This window comes from Ipomoea triloba, chromosome 14, assembly GCF_003576645.1.
Source record: "Ipomoea triloba cultivar NCNSP0323 chromosome 14, ASM357664v1".
Lineage (NCBI taxonomy): Eukaryota > Viridiplantae > Streptophyta > Magnoliopsida > Solanales > Convolvulaceae > Ipomoea > Ipomoea triloba.
In genome coordinates, this window is record NC_044929.1 from 6,298,703 (window position 1) to 6,317,396 (window position 18,694).

Here is an 18,694-nt window from a genome sequence, read left to right on the forward strand (position 1 = left end):
TTGTTATATATCTACACAAAAATATATCTTCCATACATATGAATTAGAATAGCAATTGATTCATATAACTGAGTTACTAGAGAACAAGCATATTTGCCCAATTTATAAAAATCCTAAACAATGATATATAAAATCTCTAAAGTTCCAGCACCGCATGCGTACATCTACACATTAGCTATTAATTAAGCAATTATTTGCTGGAATTCAAACAAGGATAACATCAGAAAGCATAATTGATCCAAAACTTATTTTCAATTGCACTATATAATATTTGATGTTATAATTTATATAATTATATATCGATCCAAATATTCTTAATATATTATAACAAATCTATTCTGTGCATCGCACGGGTGAAAATACTAGTATCTATAATATGAGAATACAAACAAATAGAATATATCCAAGACTTCCAATAATTCGGTATTATACTTACACACAAATGGTGATTATAGAAATTTTTTTATAAAAAAAATCTCACAAAAAAGGTGAGAATCTAAAATAATATAACAGTCCTACTGGTATATAGAAATAAGTAATCATCAACTCATAATTTATTTCCTAATATAACACAAACTCTTATATAATCTACCTTATAAAAAGCAAATCCGGTGTGCCGCAGCCACTCCTCCCTCATCTCCGCTTCTCAATTCGATCACCATATACATACATCCATCATCCATGTACGTACAAATTGATATCATTCGCCTCATACTTTTGAAGTTGACGGTAGAAGCTCTCATCCGATGCCAATGCGTATGCAAAGAATGGCGTTCCATAATACAACACCCCGACTTCAAGCTCTCCTACCGCGGACCAAGGCGAGTGCTGGCGGCGGCGGCCTCCGACAGCACCTTAATCTTTACATCCATAACCGACAGTCTATGCATTAAAACCCTATTCCATCTCAGTAAGAATCGCTCCTTTCCTCCTCCCCTATATCGTTGGTGGTCTGGTGTTTGGTGCTCTTGCAACGGGCTTGTGCTTTTCTCCGTGCGAAAACATATTTTGTTGTGGAACCCCTCCACCCGATGCTGCACAAAAGTGCTTGAGCTTGGACGTTTGAGCAACACCTTCCCTTGCGATGTCGTCTCGGGGTTATGTTACGTCTCGTCCACAGGAGATTACAAGGCTGTTCTGGTATTCCGTAATGGCTGTAATGGCGGTGATCGCACTGCAATGGTTGCCAGCCTCAAGAACAAAGAGTGGCGAAAAATGACATTTCCTTACTACATAGGCTGCTCTACGGACAACGGGGTTAACTTTCACAACACACTCCATTGGAGGGTAAATGATTCTAAACAAATCACTTTCCCATGGAGATGTAAAAATATCATTTATTTCGAGGCGGAGAGCGACGAATTCAAAGAGCTTCCCGGCCCTGAACTGTGCGGATTGAAAAGTGAAGTTCTTGGCTTGGGAATCGTGGACGGCTGTCTCAGCATGGTTCACCAGGGGAAAGAAAGAGGAGAGAAAAATGTGTTGGTTATGAAGGAATATGGAGTGAAGAAATCGTGGGTCCGTCAATTTGTCATCTCATCTGCCTCTGAATTATTCAGTATTGAGTATAGTTACATTACATTATACTCTTCCAAATGCAATACCAAAGTGCTGATATGCAGCTGTTTGTATGGTTCTTGGGAAATATTAGTTTATGATGTGAGGAATAACAAAATGGACAATTATTTCTTAGAATATCCAAAAGAAGGTGAAGGTCTTTGTGAAGCTGCTACATGCTCCTATGTTGAGAGTGTTGTTTCGCCACATGAATTTATTTGGAGAGATGATCAACACAAACCCCCTGAGAATGATATTGTGTTGAGGTTTATTTTGAAAAAGTTTAATATATGATAAAATCATATTTTATTATTTTAAGTTTATTTTTATGAATAATATTTTGAGCTTCTTGACATTATGTAATTAGTACTTCTCTTTTATGAAACCAGGTCAAGTTCTAATTCGAGTCTGTCACACATTCTATATAGATTTATTTTTTTTAAAAAAATATCAACATAAATTATGTTTCCGAATTATTATGGTATAGTGTATTCATCAATGTTTTTGCTCTTGTGCATTCAAAGTGTGTTAAAGTAACATTGAAACATTAAGGAGACGTTTGGTTCACGGAATGTTAGATTACCTTAGAGAATGTTAGAAATATTAGATAACCGGGAATGTTAGATTCACGGAATCTTAAATTACCTTAGGGAATGTTACCGGGAATGTTAGATTCACGGAATGTTAAATTACCTTAGGGAATGTTACCGGGAATGTTAGATTCCTGTGTTAGATTCCTGACAACGGAAATAAGATAAATTGATTAAAATGTCCAAAGCTCAATATTAGTAATAAGATAAAGGGAATGTGAGATTACCTAAGAAATCAGGGTGTATCTCACATTCCCTTCCAATAGCTAAAAACTTCATCGGAAGGTTATGTTGGAAATCTTATATTCCCAAGAAAATATAATCTTAATTATTTTATATAACTTGAACCAAACGCCATTGGCGATTAGTGAACAAAATGCCAAAAATTCACATTAGTTAGAGCTCTACATTATGCTTCCATGAAGTCAATTCTAAAGGGATGAACCCCTCAATACCGGAGAGAACAGCCTGTGCAATAACTTTGCCTAGCCAACCATGATACAACAAACCCCTTGAACCGAGCCCCGTAAATAACCACAACTTGCCTGCTTCTTTACATCCAACAAGCTCGTCGACACAACCCAAGAGAGGAAGCGACCCTTGAGGAGTGAGCGGTGGCATTGCCCTTAGGCCTGCGCTCAAACCTCTGACACTCCACTTCTTGATGCCCGGATACACTGTGGATGCCTTTTGCAGAAGCTCTTCCAGAGCTTTGGTTGCTTCCCCTTCGGAAACCGCCCTTGAATAGTTTCTTGACTTCCACTCCCATGTGGCGCCCACGTGGAGATCTCGCGGTCCCTGAATAGCGAGCCATGCATCCGCTAATATTGACGGGCCGTGATCAGGATAATCCTCTCTAGAATCAAGCATTCACAAAACTAGTGTTAAAAGTGGCATATTGAAAATTACAAAGATGTCAAAAATCAAAGCAAATGAATGCAATACCTAACATGATCATCAATCCTCAGGCGAGCAATAACGCCCCTGCATGTCCGCAAAGGGAGCCTTCCCGACAACTCAGGGAGAAAAGCTGCTCTGGCACCAAGGCATATGATCACCGCATCATACTCCCCTGAAAGAAATGTCCCATTAGCAACTCGTTTTCACCGCCAAACAAATAATTCCAAATCTCTAATGGCACGTTTGGTTAGCAGAATAGGCCTGGAATGGCATAGCATTCCCAGTAATAGGCCTATTCCTTTGTTTGGTAAAAAATTTTATTCCCAGGAACAATGGAATGGCTTATTCCTTACATATTCCATTCCCTATGGAATAGTATTCCTATTCCCTCAAAATTCATTCCGTGAATCAAACGTGCTGTAAGTCTTTGTTATGCCTGATTCAAAACAGAATCTAAAAGAAGTTAAGAGCTTACCTGCAAGTTCTAGGAGGCCATCAATAGATTTTTTGTGCAAGCACAACTCTTTATGTGCAACACCCGAAGTGGATAAGTCTTTCGCAGCATTTTGACATGCTGTGTAGAGAGCCTAAAGCAATATCATAACATGGTAATGCATTAATATTGAAAATGTTTGAAAAACAAGACCTCTCCATTTTCATACCTCGAGATAGTATTGGGAATGAACATTGACAGCTTCAGGCATGTGAAAAGCCACATCCAGAGGCACAAACAAACTTGGAACAAGATTATGTGCAGATTCTCTATTAATCGTCTCTATTCTACAGCTGGCAAGGAAGTCCTGAGCATTCTACTAAAGAAGAATAAATAAAAACATGTCACTCATAATAATACCATCTTGTTTCTAGTCTTGTTAGTAGTTTTAAGCACTTACATTAATCATAGTGTCCATATTCTTCGAACTGAGCGCAGGTCTCAGAATACCTCTGCAACAAACACATTTCATCTTAAACAAGATAAACTTATGTAAATAGTTTGGAATTTTAAGCTAAATGCTAATATAAAAAAGAGGAGGCTATAATGAAAACTATTGTGCTAACCTTCTCCTAACCATAAAGTTATTTTCATTCTGACCATGATCTTGTTTTTCAACATTTGATGATTGGGAAAATTTAGCATTTTCAGCTATCCTTAGAAGATTTAAACTCTCCTTCCAACACTCTTCCCCTTTCCAGAGAAGCTTAACTGCAAACAAACAATTAGCAAATCAATGTGAAACACTTTTGAAAGTTAAGCCCAGAGTTTAACATGGAATACGTTAAGTTGCAACAGAATAGAGAAATTTCTATTAACGTGGGAATGCACCTTTAGGAGAGTATGGATGAAGGAGTCCACCAGACATTCCAGATGCACCTCCACCAATGCCAATTTCATCATATATGTCAATGAAAAGCGGTGCCTCCTTCGGACTGTGCTGCAAAATGAAATTGTTTAACAACTAAAGTGAACTTGAAAGAAAAAGAATTAACCAAGAACTACATTAACTATCTAAATAGATAAAGAGTGAAGAGAGCAAGGTTCGAAACTTGGGAACGACTGTTTGGGGAGTCGGGACTATACTCAAAGCGGGCAGATCCCTTGTGCGCAGTGACATTTGGCTCCTGGGCAATTGAGTTATCACTTAGGGCAAAGAGTGGGAGGCTTTAGGTTGGGGATTCAATCTTTTGGGAGAAAATAAAGAGAGAAAAAAAGAAACTAAGGCACAGAATCACATTAAAATAAACTGAAGTTTAAAGTTCCAATCTTTTAAAGGGAGAAAATAAAGAGAGAAAAAAAGAAACTAAGGCACAGAATCACATTAAAATAAACTGAAGTTTAAAGTTCCAATCTTTTAAACCATTAATTTCCTTAACTGCCTCCCCCTCTCCTAATGCTTCATTTAAGTCCCAAAAGAAAAAGAAGGATATTTACTTTTCAATCAGAAGCAACACAGAGATATCTGCCGCTATATAAAAGTACATATGAAGAAGGGGAAAGAGAGTACTTGCAGCAAATGCCAAACCACAGACAGCCCAGCATAGCCAGCACCAAGGACTGCATATCTGAACACAAAATCCAAACAAAAATCATGAATTGAAAGCATGGGTACACTGCTAAATGCACATATATCGCTATCAAATGAACAATACGGTGAAGCAAGACCTGAGGGGCCGTTGAGAGAGAACAGAATAACAACGGATAGAGAACAGGGAAGAAGGAGAAGACAGCCGTCTTGGTGAAATGGATTTCTTGGTGTTCAAAGAGCTGCCAAGAAGTGCTGTGAATGTCGATTTTGGTTTTAAGCTCCAAGAAAATATTATTGAGTTTTGGGGGAGTAGCGCCATAGCTCTGCTCGGGTTTGTGAACTCCCCAGCCTGCTATCTATACTTCTAAGTTCTAATAGCAGAGATTTTATGACCCGAATATATGTCTCATCCGGGTCGGGTCATTTGAGTGCAGTGTATAGACCCGAATATATGCATCCTCCGAACGGGTCGGGTTGGGTCGGAAATGTTAAAAAAGGAAATGTGCAAATAAATATATAAATAGAAAAATCCTAAAAGTTACGTCCTAAAAGTTTATGATTGATCTATGGTTGTACTTTTTTCTTTAACCTAAGTTTTTTTTCCCTTTAAGTTTTTCTTAACCTAAGGATTTTAATGAGACAACCATGTATAACACATGTTTTAAAATGCATTATGTACTTTTTTTTTTTTTTTCACATAATTTTTTCTAGTTGAGGTTTTTAACGAGACATGGGTATGATAAGATAATGACCAAGGGGGAGTGTTATAAAAAGTTGATATATTTGTGGCCATTATCTCTGAGTGGTCTTGGTTGGTTACCTAGTTTTTAAGATCATTAAAACTGTAAGATGTATTATTCTATTGTATACGTTCAATGAGATAAATGAGAATGATGATGTATGGTTTTGCCTCGATTTTTATATTCCTGTTTTCTCTCTGTTGTGATCTTGTAACGAGATTTTCACTGAGGATCAATCACACGATTTACAACAAATTCCTTGTTTTTGTATTTGTGATTTTGAATAATAAACACTCTAGAATTTTCTCAATTTCTCTTCTTTTTTTTTTTTTGTAAATATAAATACTATATGGTCTCATTTCTTACTTCCAATTCAAACTATTTCTCACAAATCCTTAATGTAGATACTTTTCTTGAGATCTACATGATGAAAATATTATATCCTTATTTATCACATCATTGAGTAAAAGTGAGAGCATCCTCAATAGTTGTAATTTTTGAAAAGTTTTTGCAGGTGTGATTAGGAAATAGAAGATGAAAGAGAAGAGAAAAGGGGGAACAAAACAAAACAAAGCTGAAACAAAAACAAAAAAAAATCCTGAAAAGCATCATTAACGCAACCGGTTGGGCGCTGGTTCCGCTTCATGGAATGAAATTGCGAGAATTAGAGAATTTGGTGGGTCCCACAAGTCTGCCAAAAACCAAGTGTTTGCCTGTAGTTTTTTTCTCTCTCCTCCACGTAAGCTTGTTTTTCTCAAAAACCTACCCAAAATCCATGGAGGGGATGGTTTGAGAAGTAAAATTTTAGAGTACATGTAGTAAAATTCTTTTTTTAATTGTAGAAAGACATTTTTATCTTCATCAATTCAATAAGTATATCTCCAATACAAATTCCCGATAACTTTTCGTCGTCAATTTGACCGGATGGATTAAAATTGACAAAAATTAAATAATTGTAGACGGAAATTGACACTTTTAAAACTTATAAATTTAAATTAAAAGTACTCCAATGGTCATATAACCAAAAATGAAATATTTTCTATATAAAAACAAAATCTTTGTCAAAAAAATTATTTTTTTCTCGCTCAAACACCTTTCTAAATGAAGAAATAAATATATTCTCTGTCAATATGAAGAGATAAGAAAAACTTGCATTTATTAATATTAAATTTATGGCAATGAATACAGTGTCAAATAACATAGGTCAGTTTATACTGAAATGAACTGGTTTTCGAAATAAGAAATTTGTTGGAAAAAATGTTAAAAAGTTTGGAGCTCCAATGTGCTTGGGAATTTTTTTAATGTCTCTTTGACTGCTGCATTTTATACCTATGAAATGGAAAATTTTATTTGTAACACCTTAAATTCTATACACCACATTTTGATAGATTTGCTAGCTTTATAAGTGATGTAAATAGAACAATTTGCTATTTGTATCACCTTCATTAAAATTAGTCAAACATTATGTTTTTATTTAAAATATTTATTATCTATTATTTATTTTTATTTCAAATTGTGATAGTATAATAATTTTGTTTATAATACTCTTTCAATTAATCTATACGTACTATTAATAAAAACAAATCCTCCAATTTAACTTCCCGTCCAAAACACTTTTATATTATTAAAGTTTACGTAATATTGTAAAATATAGTAATACAATTTATATTCGAACTACAATTGTAAATTATAATGTGGTAATAAAATTCCTAATAAAATATATTCTTTTTTACTCTTTATACATAATACAATTCTAGATTAAAATTACTAATCGTAATAATACAGTACATATACTTCTTTACAATGCAATCTATCTATACTATTAATAAAAACAAAATCCTCTATTTTAACTTTCCCCCAAAACCCTCCTATACTATTAAAGTTTACGTAATATGGTAAAATATGATAATACAATTTATATTCGTACTACAATTGTAAATAAAAATATGGTAATAGAATCCTAATAAAATATATTATTTTTTACTCTCATATTCGCAATACAATTATAGATTAAAATTACTAATCGTTATAATATAATGCAGTACATATACTTCCCTGCAACGCAATCTATACTATTAATAAAAACAAAATCCTCTATTTTAACTTCTTGCCCAAAATAGTCCTATATTATTACAGGGCGTTTGGTTGGGAGTAGGGAATTAGGGGGGAAAGAATTGTAATTCGTTGGAATTGCAATTCAATGAATAAAGTAGGAATTGAAATTACAATGTTTGGTATGCAGAAATAGGAGTACAGGGAATTGAAAGGTAAGAAATGACAAAATGACTAAAATACCCTTATGTTGTGGTAGATGTTGTAGTAGTAGTAGTAATAATAATAATAATAATAATAATAATTCTTTCAAAATAATAATAATAATAATAATAATTCTTTCAAAATAATAATAATAATAATAATAATAATAATTCTTTCAAATTTAAATAAATAAATAAAAGACAAAGGGTATGGGAGGAGGGGCAACATTATCTTTACACCAACAAATTGCCCATCCTCTCCACCGAATTGTAATTCATGGGGGGTACCCCATGAATTACAATTCATCACTTTGAGCGAATTGCAATTCTGCGGAATTGTAATTCCCTCCAACCAAACACTGTAGTTTGGGAATTCACTGAATTGCAATTCCCCCAAACTACATCCAACCAAACAGGCCATAAGAGTTAAAGTACCCATTCTTTTAAATACACGCTAACAGTATATATGTGCGCCTTCATGAGTAAGGCTGTCATTATTCCTGCAATACTTTCTCACTTTTAAAAAGGGGTCTCACTTTCACACCATATCAAAACAAAATAAATCAAAAATCAAAAATAAAAATAAAATAATAAATAAAATTTAGTACAAAGGCTGCTGCAGGCTTTTGTCATATTAGCAAACTTGCTGCAGTAGCAAGTTTGCTAACCACGTCATCATTTTAAAAAAAATTGCTTTCCAATGTACCATGTCATTTTAGGGAAAAATTTGTTGGGATCAGTTAGTCTAACTTACTTAGTTCTTGATTGGCGAATTGTACCTAATGACGCATGATTAAATTTTGACAGTCACTATAACACTACATCACCATGATTTAACTATTACACAAATTTTTTAGGGCCGATGGATATTCTCGGGCGAGGAATTTCGATTTTTGCACCAAAGGTAATATGTAGTGTACGAAATAGAATAAAATAATCGCTGTCTGTGTGCCAAACACGACTTTAACAGCGAGATGGAACAAATGCCTATGATCGTTCGGTGTCGCTACCACAATCTTTAACAAAATACGCTTTCTGAAACTTAAAGAAAAAGAAAAAGAAATCAATTCATAAACTTCTAGTAATTAGAATATGCTGACGAATAATCTTTCCAAGTATTCACTTTTCTACCGCTTTTGCCCATGGCATTTGCAGAATTGCAAAATAGGAAGTTGGTTGGTTTAATTGGAAAACACATTAATTGTTGACTTTGACATTATTAGAGATTTAAATTTTGGTTTAAGCATGAAACTACTAACCTAATTAATGTTTTCAATAATAATAATAATAGTATTTTGATAAAAATAATCAAATTAGTATACTACAAATCAATAAATATTATCAAACATATAATTATAATACTTTGTAAATACAAGTAATGAGTACATTGATAACAATTGATTATGTTAATGTAAATTAACACCAAAATAATAATAATAATAATAATAATAATAATAATAATAATAATAGTAGTAGTAAATGAGTCATGTACTCATGTGTATGATTTGCACGGAGTAATGTAATTCATTAGTGGAACTAAAGAGAAGAGTAAAAAAAGTTTATTGACAATTAGTCAATTACTGGCTCGTCATCGGGGGTGTTTGGCAAACGGCTGATAACTTATAGCTGATCGCTGGTTAGTTTAGCTAGTAGTTAATGACTGATTACGTTAACTGGTTTGACCAGCTGGTTGTATTAGCTGGTTATAAAAAACTATTTGGTAAATTAGCTGTTTACTAATAGTTGATTGAATGTAAAATGACATTTAAGGGTATGAGTGTATTGTATTATTTCAACCTTTAAATATAACAAGATAAACTTTTATTAATAAATAATTATAAAATTTGAATATCATCCATACTTTTTTTAAGGACATAACTTAATTATTTTTTGTTTATTTAACTCTTATTAAATTTATACTAGTATTCTAAAACAATTTTTATTACATATTTATTTTCTATTATTATTATTATTATTATTATTATTACTATTATTATTAAAAATGACAAACCCATCACCCGTTTATTATTATTATTATTATTATTATTATTATTATTATTATTATTATTATTACTACTACTACTACTACTATTATTATTATAAAATAACAAACACACCACACATTTAAAAGTAAATCCCATTGATTTCAAATGATAAAATAGTCAATGTACTCATTGTTCCCAACAAGCTAATACGAAAAGCTACATTCATTAGCTTTTCAATTTTCAGCTTATCAGCTTATTGGCCCAATAAGCTAAGACCAATAAGCCATTTACCAAACACTTCAAAATAACTTATTGGTTGGTCAAAACGCTAAACTTGGTCAAATAAGCTAAAATTTGGCTTATAAGCCAATAACCAAACACCCCCGATCATCTTTGGCTTAATTGTCCAAAATTTATGAAATAACCTTTTTTTATGGTTAATACTACTAATGAGTAATTTTCTTGATTTTAGTAATGGTTAGAAAATAGATTTTAAATCACAAAACAACAACCATATTTGTAATTTTTGGAGAAAATTTTTCAAAACAAAAACTTGAGGGGTGAGGTTTTTTTTTTTTTTTTTTTTTTTTTTTTTTTTTGGTTAATGGGAATGGGGTTTTACTTTTTTTTTTTTTAAATGAGTTTTTATTTTTTTTTAAATAAAATTTTTGTAAGACCCGCATCCGGAGAAAATGTCTACAAAAAGACACGTAACTTATGCGTAACGGGAAACTGCAACGCCCAGCTGGGCTCGCAACAGTACCTTTATTTTGAGTTTTTAAAATTTTTTTTTGTTGTTAGTATTTTTTTTCTTATTTTTCTTCTTCTCTCTTCCCATTCTTTTCTACATGCCACTGTAACAGGTAGTGTCTAGCCTGCTAAGCAGTAGACACTAAATTATTCTCTTAACCAACAATAAAACTTTCTTAAATATTTGTTGTAAGTTATTAATTAATTATATTTAACAATTTTTTTTTGTTTAAAAAGTGCAACAATATTGACTTGGAGTTGAGATGATTAATCTAACACAATCAATATTATTATATAAATGAGTGAATATACAAAGTATGTATGAGGTATGAATCAGGAAAAGGATGTATAATATTAAAAAGAAAAATGTGCCATGGCTAGCTATTTTATTTTATTTTTATTAATTTAGGGTCAAAGGCAACCATGACAATTGCCTTCACCTCTGTTTGGATCTCTAATCGATGTTGTCAGTTTCTAGATATAAACTTTCAAAAGCTATCGCCATGGGTGCCTCTTTATTTATATATATATATATATATATATATATATATATATATATATATATATATATAGAAAGTAGCTCAAATGCGGATGTGAGCTCCCATGCGGCTGCATCTGTGTATCTAATTGGATTAATCTAATGATGGCAATTGCAGTTCCATCAGTTCGCGTATGTTAAGTGGAAGATTTTTTGGTAATTTTAGTATTTATATTATGTGAATTGAAATTGTGTATTTTAGTACATGGTGTTGTACATTTTAATACATGTTGTGGTGTGTTTTTATTATTATGTTGGTACATTTAACTATGTTGTGAAATTGTGTATTTTAATCCATCATTTGGTGTATTTTCATACATAGAATGGTGTGTAACTATGTTGTGGAATGGTGTGTAACTGTGTTGTGGAATGGTGTGTTTTAATCCGTCCTTTTGTGCATTTTAATACCTAGAATGGTGTGTATTTTAACACATGTTTTCTTCTTCTTCTCCCAACACATGTTTTTCTAATAAGTGTAATAGTGCATGTTTATAATCTGGGATGAAGAAGATTCTAAAAATCTTGAAAATTCAAAACCATGATCATGAAAGCTCCACTCATATAAAATAAAACCCTACCTATTGAAGTTCTCTTATCTTTGGTTTCTTCACGGCCGCCGCCTCCGTGAAGCAAGCGGATCGGAGGCGGCGTTCGGTCCTCTTCCCCTACGCGTCTTCCCCTGCTGCCATCTCCACCTTAGGCAACGTCCACCTTCATTGTCTTTTCTGCATTCACGGTTTTCTCCTTCATCTTCACCGCTACCGGTCGCTCTCTTATGTTCGCCCTATTGTTTCCTTTTGCTTTGTTTTATTGGTATAATTTTGTTTGCAGTTTTTGTGTTTTTCCTCTCGTTGGTTTGACGAGTTTCTTCCTCTCGTTTACTTGGCAAGTTCTTTTTTCATAATGCGTGAAACGATAAAACTAGTCATAGCGTACGTGAATCTCATCCTGGGTGACAAATATGACAATGAAAAAGAGACTCCTATGAACTATGATATGCAGTTCAGCCCGATGGAGATATTGTCAATGGATAGAAGAATGGAAATAGATACTCAGGTGGTGTGCAAGACTATTCAACCTGTGTCAGTCTTGGGTACGTTTGACCAAATCATTAAAGAAGCTTTAAGTTCCTTCAAAGAATTCAGCTTCAAATTTGTGAAACAGTCTGCGAATCAAGTTTTCTATATTATGAAAGTTGTTTCTATGTCTGACTGTAAGGAATGTTTGACCATTCCATCGATCTTTATTGTAAATGTTTCAGTCTATGATTAATGAATTAGCTTCTTTATTTTCAAAAAAAAAATCTAGGATGAAGATTTTCAATAAGTGAAATTGTGCATTTTAACACACGTTGTGGTGCATTTTAATACGTAGAATGGTGCATATTTTAGCACATGTTTTCTTCCTCTTTATTTTGGTGAGAATTTAGCACATGTTTTCTAATATGTGTAAATAATGCATGTTTATAATCTGACATGAGACACGTTGTGGTGCCTTTTAATGCGTAGAATGATGCGTTTTATTACGTATATTGATGAATTTTAAGTGAATATGTGCATTTGGTTATAGTGTGGAATGACGTGTTATATCTGTCATTTGATTCTCTTTAAAGCTAATTTGATTCATGCATGATCTTAATATGATTAAGGCCATCTTTGATTTTTAGCCTCACTAGCCAAATAGCCTGTTCATACCGTAATTATTTTCCTTTGTCACCCACTTTGAGCCTGTCAACCGTATTTTTGTTCTTATGAGCCACATTATAATAAGCCTCATACCTTAAATTAATTTCCTTAACCTTGTCTAGAGGACTAGGGGAGCTTTGATTGGGTAAATACATAAGGATTGAGTGTGGGGAAAGAGGTTGGCAAAAGTGACTATATGAGTGAGAATAATGCAATTGTCATTGGAGTTCTATGAGCTTTTTGGTTGGTATCTTCAAAAAAAAAATGAGTTGATGTAGTTGTTTCATTTGAGGTTGTTTCTAAACTAAAGAGGGTGAAATGTATGATGGAAAGTGTCTTTCTTCTTCTACAAAAAAAAAAAAAAAAAAAAAGAAGAAGAAAAGAAAAAACGAAAAGTAGTAGTACATAAAAGAGAAAAAGAGAAAATGAAATTATCATTTTTTTGGCTGTTATTAGTATTCCTGCTGAATAAGATATGAATAGTTTATGGTCTCATGGGATGTGATAGTTTATTTGGTTAGAGTTGAGCTATCAAAATGACAAGAGCGATTGGGTTCATTTGGTCTTTTGAGTAAGTTCATTTATTCATGCTCCTCTAGTTTTGAAGGCTTTTTGAACTACTTTTCCAAATATTTCCTACCCTTTGCCCTAAGCCCCATTACAACCTTGAAGAAAGTCCTTATGATTTGATCATGCATGTTATCTTGTAGTGGAGAATGAGAAGATATGCAAGCCTATGGTAGAGCATTTCTATAGGAATCGATTTGAGTGAAATCTATACACCCTTCAAACACTTTTGAGTGATGAGCGATATACCCGTGAGGGCTTGGTTATTTAGTTCACTCCATTTTTCAAATAAATTGCTAGCTAAGTATTTATCATGTGTTTGAGACCAATGTTCATGAAGTGTTATGAGTTTTTATATTTATGTTTTCTTAAATAATGTTTTTGCTTGAGGACAAGCAAATGATTAGTGTGGGGAATTTTGATAAGCACTATTTTTATACCTATTTATATTTGATTCTTATAATAAATTAGTTTTATTTATTTTACATTATATTTATTTTAAACTTTATTTTATATTTTATACTAATATATTAATTATGTTAATAATTATGCTTAATAAATATTTATGGACTAATCATGTTTCTTTAATTTAAATTTAATCTAATTAAATTATTTGTTTTGTTTTGTTAGCAGCCAACAACGAACCAATTTATAATTAAATTAATATAATAAGATTATAATTACCTCTTCCTTCAGTTTGTTATGTACATAGAATACTACAATGATGCGGACGAAGCGGACATGCGACGATTGCGGCGGAGGATTGCTGCGTGCGACGTGGATGGCTCTCTTTGCATTTGGCGCAATTTGTGCATTTCTAAGTGTATAAATAGATAGCAGCATGCTTTGTAAAAGCCATCCCATTTTTAATTGAATTAGATTTCCTTTTGTTGCCTCACGCACGTGTATATATATATATATATATATATATATATATATATATATATATTTTTATTTAGTAACCAATCCTACGATGTACTGCTGAGTTCTTATTTTTTCCAATTCGAGGATTATGGAAGTTTGATTCTACAAAACCAGTAAGCTTTATTTAGCCTAAATTATTCTTTACGCTTTATTATCTATATATCTTCTGTTATATTCATATATATGATTTAATGCTTGGTTAATTGTTGCAATAGGGCCCATTGTTCAATTATCAAGTTATTAAATTGCTAGTCAGAACCTTGAATCCGTAATTGTTTAAGTGTTTTGATGTTGTAGCAAATAGCACAATTTGATTATAACTGATTTTCAGTTTGTGTTATGGAGATATATGGTCTAGCTTAAATGAACCGAGCTATGAGTTTGTTGGCTAGGATTGGTAGTCTTTCTAATTCGATAATGCTGGTAGTAAATTAAATCCTAAGAGCTTGTTTAGGGTTGTTTATTAGCTAGGGAAGTAATTAAAGAGCTTGTTTTAATTATCGACGAAGTAAGGAAAGACAGGTTGTTAGAGCTTGTTAATAACCATAACCAATCTAGTAAAGAGTAAAGTTAGTTTGGCTTGCATATCAATATCTGTCTTGTTAGAATTAAACTGATATTATGCCTTGGGTTGGATACCCTTTGCTATTGACATTCACTTGATAATTATTTGCTGTTTGATATTATTTTCTATTTTCCATTTTATTGTTGCTATTTAAGTTTCGATTCTCATTTCATTATTTATTAAATCTATTGCTAAAGATAAGTCTAACCAGTCTCTGTGGATACGACCTTACTCATCGCTATTACAATTCATATAAGAGTAAGTGTTTATTATTTGTTGGTTTCGACACCCATCAAATAGCCGCACAACCATACCTAAGGAGCATGCCACATTTGAACTCTACTATAGATATATATAACACATACTATTTCTTCTCACATAATATATACTCTCAGTTATTTACGATATTTCTATGAGACAACTAGTTTTTTTTTTTTTTTTTAAAGTTATTTGGAGTGCATTGCCTAATTCTAGAATGTTCAATGGTTTAATTGAACCCTTTTTTTTTTCTCAATGCGTGAGTCTCCTATGAGACCGTCTCAGTGTCTCACTATCCTTATCCGTGAGACGGGTCGGGTCAATATAAAAATGGAATATTAATCATGAATAAGTTGTTTGTTTTTGAGGTGACGAGGAAAATCCGCAGTCACTATCTGATGGTGTGCATTTGGTAGATTCCACTTTGTGACTCTAGCCGGCAAATTACCACAAGGAGGTAAACCAACCTAAGTTGCCCATAGTTGATCATAGGGATGGCAATGTGTCTCGTCCTCGGCGGGGATCCCCGATCCCCGTCCCGATAGAGACGGGGATCCCCGATCCCCGTCCCGATAGAGATGGGGATGGAGAAAATTTTTTAGGTACATGGATGAGGTCGGCAACATGTGTGATTCCCCGTTGGGGATGGGGATACCCCTCCCCACCCCCTGAATAATTATATATATAAGTACTTACATTATAAGTCCCAGTAATGCACTATACTATATGTACATGCAATATATATATATATATATATATATATATATATATATCTATATCTACTATACTAATAAGAGCCAAAGAGAGTTAGGCCTAAAATGGGTAGAAAAAATGGCGGTAAAATTATTTAATCAAATGGATGGTTCAGATGAATTATTTAATCAAATAGATGGTTAAGATAATTCAGATTAATATTATTAATAAAGATTACCTAATTTAACTTTACTTTTATGATTATCCGTTAAGTTTTCCGTTAAATATTCTCTTCTCCGTTAATATTCCGTTAACTTTTAACATACCCATTAATTTCTATAAGAAATGTCTTAGGTCCGAACCTCATCTCAATCAAATTTGACATAATTAAGTTTCTCACTCTATTTTACTCTTATTAAATTAAATAAATTAGTAGCTACAACAAAAAATGATACATATGTATTTCTTTAATTTAGAATTATGTGTCTACAATACCTTTATTTGAAAAAATTATTCATTATAAAAAAATTAAATTAAATAAGAGAAATAATTTCATTAGTTATATTGTCTTTATTTTCTCTCATGCAAAGATTCTTTACATTTAAATTTATCAATTGATATTATTCATTACATTGTCCATTATCTTATTTTTACAATATCTTGTAATTAAATATCAAAGGTATAGTACAAAATAATATATATTTATTTACCAAGTATTTTATTAATACTATGAAAAAAAATTTAAAATAATTTGAAACTAATTATATTAACTACTTGGGGATTGGTTGACAAAGAGACTACTCAAATAATAACCCAACAAATTGAAGCGGAATCACTCTATTTTACTCTTACTGAATTAAATAAATTAGTAGTTACACCAAAAAATGATACATATGTATTTCTTTAGTACCATGAAAAAAATAAAAAAGAATACTTTGAAACCAATCAATCAGAGTAAATTACACTTTTGGTCCTGTAACTATTGAGGTCGTGTTAATTTCAGTACACGACTTTAAAAACTAACAATTTAATCCCGTAACTATGCAATTTTTAACACATTTAGTCCACCGACCAAATTACCGGCCAAATGTCGTCGAAAAGCATAAAATCTTTTTAAATTATTTATTCACAGGGGTAAATGGGTCATTTCAAGCTCACCTTTTTGTTCTCCTTCCTCCCAGCTTATTTGTTCTTCTTCTCCATTTTTGCAGCGGCGGCCGGAAAAAGAAAAACAACATAAATATGTTTTTCTGTTCGCCAAAATTGAAATTGCTCGCCAAATCACCTGGTCACCTGGTCCGGACTCCAGAAACTTATGTTTTTCTGTTGAAGTTATCAGTGTGCGGCGATGAACTCCTTGTCGCCGTTGTAGAAGCGGCGGTTATCGGCGGCATGGTTGTTGACGGTGGTGGCACACGGAGGAAACTACTATCCTAGACTTCAAGAATCTACCAGACAGGCATCGTCCAACATATTCCTAAAACTTAAATTTATTTTTTTTCAAATAAAATTAATCGCTGTATTTAGGTGAAGATGAGTTCAAGAATGTCAAAATAAACTTTATGTTGGGTTGGTTTTAGTTGAAATTTGTGTGCAAAAGAAATTTATGCTGTTTTTCTTTTGTTGGCCGCCGCTGCAAAAATGGAGAAAAGAAAGAATAAGCTGGGAGGGAGGAGAACAAAAAGGTGAGTTTGAAATGACCCATTTACCCCTATGAATAAATAATTTAAAAAGATTTTATGCTTTTCTGGCGACTTTTAGCCGGTAATTTGGCCGGTGGACTAAATGTGTTAAAAATTGCATAGTTACGGGACTAAATTGTTAGTTTTTAAAGTCGTGTACTGAAATAAACACGACCCCAATAGTCACAGGACCAAAAGTGTAATTTACTCCAATCAATCATATTAACTACTTGGGGGATTTGTTTACAAAAAAAAAGTACTCAAATAACCCATTACCCAGCAAATTGAAGCGAGAAACTACCTTATAATATCTTTGGAATACATAATATTTTAAATTTTTAAATTTTTATTAATTTATTTAATCTTTTTTCTTAAACTAGGATTTCTTTATCCACAATAACCTAACTCATTCAACAATAATGGTTGAAGCAAATGAACCCCAAGTAGAACACCTAAAGGAAAGTCCATAGCTCCTATATCATAATCTCATTGCATGACGTTGTCATCTATGCTACCAACAATAACCGAATTGCAAATAACACACTACCAACAAAAAGGAAGAGAACAAATAGTAAAGATGAAGACAATGACAATGTTACTCAAAAGAGAATTAAGAACATTTAGAAAAATTCAAATTAAAAGTAGTATTTTTTTAGACTATAATTTTTAGACCAAATATTTAGACTATCGATTTTACAAGGTTGCAAACATTTATTTTAGTAATAATTATAATGAATTTTCTATATTATCTTGGATTCATATACTTTGAGTTAGATATTTAAATAAAAAAATTCGACATTCAATTACTCATGTATAAACTTTTCCTATATAATCTTGCATTGATATACTTTCAAATATTTATTTAAATATAAACATTGGGCATTAACCATTCGCGCAATGCACGTATAAAACTAGTATGTATATATATATATATATATATATATATATATATATATATATATATATATATATATATATATA

The 18,694-nt window shown here is 32.3% G+C and overlaps 2 protein-coding genes across 4 annotated transcripts; one reads left to right on the forward strand and one right to left on the reverse strand.

Moving 5' to 3' along the window:
* The first annotated feature begins 681 nt into the window (after positions 1–681).
* On the forward strand, positions 682–2,094 carry LOC116003858 (F-box/kelch-repeat protein At3g23880-like). Its single transcript, XM_031243800.1, has 2 exons — positions 682–1,823; positions 2,082–2,094. The coding sequence occupies exons 1-2, from the start codon at positions 682–684 to the stop codon at positions 2,092–2,094; spliced, it is 1,155 nt and encodes a 384-aa protein (XP_031099660.1).
* Positions 2,095–2,452: 358 nt separating this feature from the next.
* LOC116003849 lies at positions 2,453–5,406 on the reverse strand. 3 transcript variants are annotated; one of them, XM_031243791.1, is made up of 10 exons: positions 5,209–5,406; positions 5,051–5,108; positions 4,593–4,667; positions 4,372–4,480; positions 4,107–4,251; positions 3,941–3,992; positions 3,710–3,856; positions 3,523–3,634; positions 3,093–3,219; positions 2,453–3,003 (listed from the first exon to the last, which is right to left on the reverse strand). In XM_031243791.1, exons 1-10 carry the CDS (start codon positions 5,388–5,390, stop codon positions 2,544–2,546), a joined length of 1,467 nt encoding a protein of 488 aa, XP_031099651.1. In that variant the 5' UTR covers positions 5,391–5,406; the 3' UTR covers positions 2,453–2,543. The 3 variants fall into 3 exon arrangements, with proteins under 3 accessions (XP_031099651.1, XP_031099652.1, XP_031099653.1); XM_031243792.1 differs by lacking the exon at positions 4,593–4,667; XM_031243793.1 differs by lacking the exon at positions 4,593–4,667 and having other exon boundaries at positions 4,372–4,475; positions 5,209–5,348.
* Positions 5,407–18,694: the final 13,288 nt, after the last annotated feature.

Bases quoted from the DNA above. Each gene is read 5' to 3' on its own strand.
- LOC116003858 (XM_031243800.1), top strand. From the start codon at position 682: ATGTACGTACAAATTGATATCATTCGCCTCATACTTTTGAAGTTGACG.
- LOC116003849 (XM_031243791.1), bottom strand. From the start codon at position 5,390: ATGGCGCTACTCCCCCAAAACTCAATAATATTTTCTTGGAGCTTAAAA. The intron at 5,109-5,208 runs GTCTTGCTTCAC...TTTTGTGTTCAG, and splicing joins CTCTCTCAACGGCCCCTCAG to ATATGCAGTCCTTGGTGCTG. The intron at 4,668-5,050 runs GTACTCTCTTTC...TCAATTGCCCAG, and splicing joins TGGTTTGGCATTTGCTGCAA to GAGCCAAATGTCACTGCGCA.